The sequence below is a fragment of the Protobothrops mucrosquamatus genome, unplaced genomic scaffold (assembly GCF_001527695.2).
Source record: "Protobothrops mucrosquamatus isolate PMUCROS unplaced genomic scaffold, P.Mucros_1.0 scaffold579, whole genome shotgun sequence".
Taxonomy (NCBI): Eukaryota; Metazoa; Chordata; class Lepidosauria; order Squamata; family Viperidae; genus Protobothrops; species Protobothrops mucrosquamatus.
The window spans coordinates 1,126,749-1,131,475 of record NW_015386880.1 but is presented as its reverse complement, the minus strand read 5'-3'; the positions used below and the strand labels follow the sequence as shown (position 1 = coordinate 1,131,475).

General features: G+C 44.4%; 1 protein-coding gene across 1 annotated transcript in view; it reads left to right on the top strand.

The window, feature by feature from the left end:
* The first annotated feature begins 891 nt into the window (after positions 1-891).
* IFRD2 (interferon related developmental regulator 2) overlaps positions 892-4,727 on the top strand; it is a 26,517-nt gene continuing 22,681 nt past the window's right edge. Inside the window, exon 1 of the mRNA XM_015817365.1 lies at positions 892-1,082. Coding sequence (XP_015672851.1) covers positions 1,037-1,082 — 46 coding nt within the window. The 5' untranslated portion in view covers positions 892-1,036. The remainder of the gene's footprint in view (positions 1,083-4,727) is intronic.

Here is a 4,727-nt window from a genome sequence, read left to right as displayed (position 1 = left end):
TTTAATGGACTGATCCTGAAGCGATGCCCCGCCCAGAGGAAAAGAGAATAGTCATGCGTAGGAATGAAGGGCTATTCGTAAAGGTTGTAAGCCAGTGTTTCTCAACCTTGACAATTTTAAGGCATGTGGACTTCAACTCCCAGAATTCCACAGCCAGCAATTCTGGCTGTGGAATTCTGGGAGTTAAAGTCCACATGCCTTAAAATTGTCAAGGTTGAGAAACACTGTTGTAAGCCAAGGACAAAAAGTGAGAGGATGACCCCCATCTCTTAGCGCCCAGATCATTTGCAGCCCTCCCGGCGGGTCGTTTTCCTCAAGGAGAGCGTGGCTGCGTGATGATTTCGTCCCACAAGTCTAAATGGTGCGAACGGCCTTAAAATGCTGTCTCGATTTGCGTTCGACTTATTCAAAATAACGACATAAGAGTATTGTTTGATTTTTTTTCACACCCGGCCAAATATATTTCAGTAATTTTCAATAATAATATTTCTTTAAGGCTCTCCAGCTGGGGAAGGCAGGTTGCCTCTGTGGAAGTCCCCATTTCTTCAGCAGAAGGCGCGAGAGATAAGCTCTATAAACTCGCGGGAATTCTTAGCACGCGGCACCCGAAGTCCGCGGATTCCCTTTTGGGCAAACGAATCTTCTGCTCTGGCCTTTCGGGAGTCGTAGTTTTTTTGCCTCCCGCACAATGTTACCAGCGTGCCTTAATCCCGGAGACTCTATTTCCCAGCAGGTTCCTGAAAGGGAGGCGCGCGAAGCATCATGGGGCTCGTAGTTCACCCCTCCGCTGTCACAAAGCATCTTAGCTGGGCAAGCCTGGCTCGCCAGGACTCCAGCTCCCAGAGGGAACGGCGGCGCCAGCGGCAGCGGCACTCGCTTGGCGGGGGAAGAGAGCGAGTGATCAATCACGGAAAGGAAGATGGTGGTGGAGCGAACGGCGTGGTTCCCCTGTGAGGCAGCGACCGTCCCCGTCGATCCACAACGTAGAGGCGCCGCTCGGTCAGAAACCGTCTCCTGATAGCCGCTCGATTTAGCCATGCCCCGATCACGCCGGGGAGAAGGATCCCGCCGAGGCGGGCGAGGTAAGCGCGGACGAGAGCGAGCGGCTTTGGGCGACCGATCGCCTGCATCCTCGCCTCCTTGGGGTGGAAAACCCGGCGGGAGCTCTCTCTCTCTCTCTCGGAGGAGGAGGAGGAGGAGGAGGGCGAGCCTTAATCGCTCTGCCCGCCGGCTCAGCTCCGGTGTGGCCTCGGAGGACCTATAGCAGCTGCCACGGCGGCAAGCCAGGCTGGAATGCCGCGTGTCAAGAGGGACCGGCGTGCCCGGAAAGCGGATCTTCCTTCTCGGCTCCCTTGACTCTTACAGGCGCCCAGGGTGGAGAAGCGTGGGTGGAAAGTCTAGTGGCGTGGGTGGTAAATTTGGGAGAAAAAAAATATTTAAATGGTATGTCCATCGCTTGGCCGGTACATTCACCTGAAATATTGTTAATCCCCAAATTCGAGCAAATATCTTTTAAATGAAAGAAGAAAATCTCACTTTCTGGTTTTCCAGTTCTCGATCCTGATTGAATATCCCTCCCCACCCCCGCCCCATACCCTTTGGTCTAATCTTTGCCTGCTTCTTAGGGGAGACTAAATGGTTTCCGGAATATAAGACCACATATAAGATCCTTGTTTGGGAAGATAAATTGAGTTTTTACTTTCTTGAATACACATTGGTTTGTATGCATTAAAAAGGTGTATTATGCGGCGGGCTATGCAGGCCACATTCACATATGGTGTGCTGAGTGAGAATGCCTCTAAGATCATCTGGAAACAAGAAAAGAAGGGTGGACTCTCTGCCATTATGCTCTGACACAAACTAGCTGGATAATGTGACAGGCGGCATAAAGTCTATGGGTGTTCTAAGCTGTGTGAAATAAAGCAGGCTTGATAGAATAAGAGAAAGGGGATCTGTTGCCATTGCATAGTTGCCTATGGACCAGCTCTTGTGCTGTTCATGTGCCCATCTAACTTTCCCTTTCTACCAGAAACACACTGCTGGAACTTGTAGTTAACAGGCATAGTTCTAACTGCTGATATTATCTCTATAATCTCTGCTGTGGGTTGCTGGGAACAAATAATTTTCAGGGTTCACTTTTCATCTCACTGATTTACCCACTCTGTTTTGTACTTTGATTTTTGTAAGTGAGAAAGTAGCTGTGTCCACAGTTGTCAAGAAGTAATGCTTGTATTCTTGTTGTATAAAGAGGATTACATTGAGACATGCTGACTTCATAGTTAAATGTTTAACACTTAATTCTCTGTGGCCTAGATGTCTCGGAGAAAGCAATATTTGCCTCGAGACATGATAAAGACGATACCAGTAGTTTACAAATATACTGGTTTACTGGTAATATAATAAAGTTCATCAAAGACACGTAACGACACAAGTTTTAACTTGTTGAACATGTTCATGTTCGTCGAAAACACGTGTCTTTGGGTCTCACTGTTATACTCACTACTTTGAAAGTGGCACCCCACTTTTTACTCACTGATCTTGGCTTCAAATATTGCATTAAACTATAATACTCTTTGGTTTTGATTTAGTGTAACATTTCAACACAACCATGGCTTGTTCTAGAAAATATGGTTAAAACAAACCATGGTTTACTCTAAAATGAAAGGCCTTTGAATCAAATGGAGGGGAAATATAGTCTTTGACTTATAACCACAATTGAGCCCAAAATTTCTCTTGCTAAGCAAGACAGTTATAAGTGACTTTTGCCCCATTTTACGCCTTTCTGGTGACAATTGTTAAGTGAATCATTGCAGTTCTAAAATTACTCAGTTTGTTAAGTGAATCTGACTTCCTTATGGACTTTGCTTGTCAGATAGTTGCAAAAGGTGATCACATGACCTCAGAACACTACAACCATCATAAATACGAGGGCAATTCAGAAATAAACCTCTGTTTGGTTATCAATGACAGACACTCGCAGATACAGAACTTTTATTTTACACATTAGAAAACTACAACATTACATTACTTTTTGACGTAATTGCCATTCAAATTGAGGCACTTGTCATAACATCTTACATACAAGGTTTGAAATTCCTTAGTAGTAGTTGCTCAGCGCCAAATCTGGGCTATGGGGGGGGTGATCAAAAACATCCCAACGGAACTGCTTCAAAAGTTCTTGGGTGCGTCTAGCGGTGTGCGAGCGAGCATTATCGTGAACCAACACCACACCAGAAGTGGTGCCATAGAAAATCCTGCCAAATGTGAAGATGCCAAAGGTGTAGTGCTAGTGAAGTTCATGGAGCGTGGTTCGACCATCAATTCAGAAGTCTACTGTGAAATGTTACATCCATAATAAGCGTCTGGGCATGCTGATTTCGAGTGTGGTGTTGGTTGTAGTTTTCTAATGTGTATAATAAAAGTTCTGTATCTGCGAGTGTCTGTCATTGATAACTAAAAGGAGGTTTATTTCCAAATTGCGCTCGTACATGCCAGTTGACAAGCTCAGAATTTTGATTATGTGACTGGGCATGCTGCAAGGGTTGTCACTTTCGGAAAAAGAGCTGTTATAACTTCAAATGGTCACTAAACAAATGGTTGTAAGTTGAAGTCTACCTGTACCATTATAGAAGACATGATGGTAGCCTTCCTATTATTCAACACTTAGATGTAACCTAATTGACTACATCTCATTCATCCTTGCTTCCCTTGTTTATATAAAGTAATATTTCTTGCTTTAGTTTAGTCCATTGGCTGGATCATCCAATATCTATACCTAGATGTGACTAGATGCTGCTGAATTTTTTTTTTATATAAATGCAGCCACTATGATTGGCTTATTTTTCAATATGGTTAATTTGGTAAACTATGATTCAGCTGACTATGGATTATTCTGTGCAAACAGAGTAAGGATCTTATATTGAATTACGGAATCATGAAAAACATTCGAATCTAGCATGTGTTGTAATTAAGCAGGCTAGGTTACCTTGCAGAAGGCCAGATTCTTATCTAAGAAGCCTCCCATTGTAGAAAAGTGAAATTCTCCTCACACTGCAGTTTTTCTGAAAGCAGTGACATTTGTCATGTGTGTGTCTTTTCATTGTGCTAGTTCAAAAAGAAAAGAAATGTGGCACGCTGATCTACTATAGAAATGTCACAAAATCCTCCTGGAATGCATGAAAGTAAACATGACGTAGTCAGCTAAACTACATGAATCGAGCTGGTTCCAAGGCCACCCAGCTGCTGGTGCCCCTAACCCTTTGCATGATTTTCTGATGTCAGCCCTGGGAGAAGAACTGAGCTCCCCCTCTATATGTCATGGAACTCTCCAGCTGGACAGCTGAATACTGGCTAGTCCAGGGATAGGCAACCTTGGCTCTTTTATGACTCGTGGCTGGCTCAGGAATTCTGGGAGTTGAAGTCCAGGAGTCATAAAAGAGCCAAAGTTGCTGATCCTTGGGCTAGTCAGTCTCCTCTCTCTGCAGCTGCCAAAAAGGCCAACACAGTGCTGGGCTGCATTAACAGAGGAATAGAATCAAGATCACGTGAAGTATTAATACCACTTTACAATGCCTTAGTAAGGCCACACTTGGAATACTGCATCCAGTTTTGGTCACCACGATGTAAAAAAGATGTTGAGACTCTAGAAAGAGTACAGAGAAGAGCAACAAAGATGATTAGGGGACTGGAGGCTAAAGCATATAAGGAAAGGCTGCTGGAATTGGGTA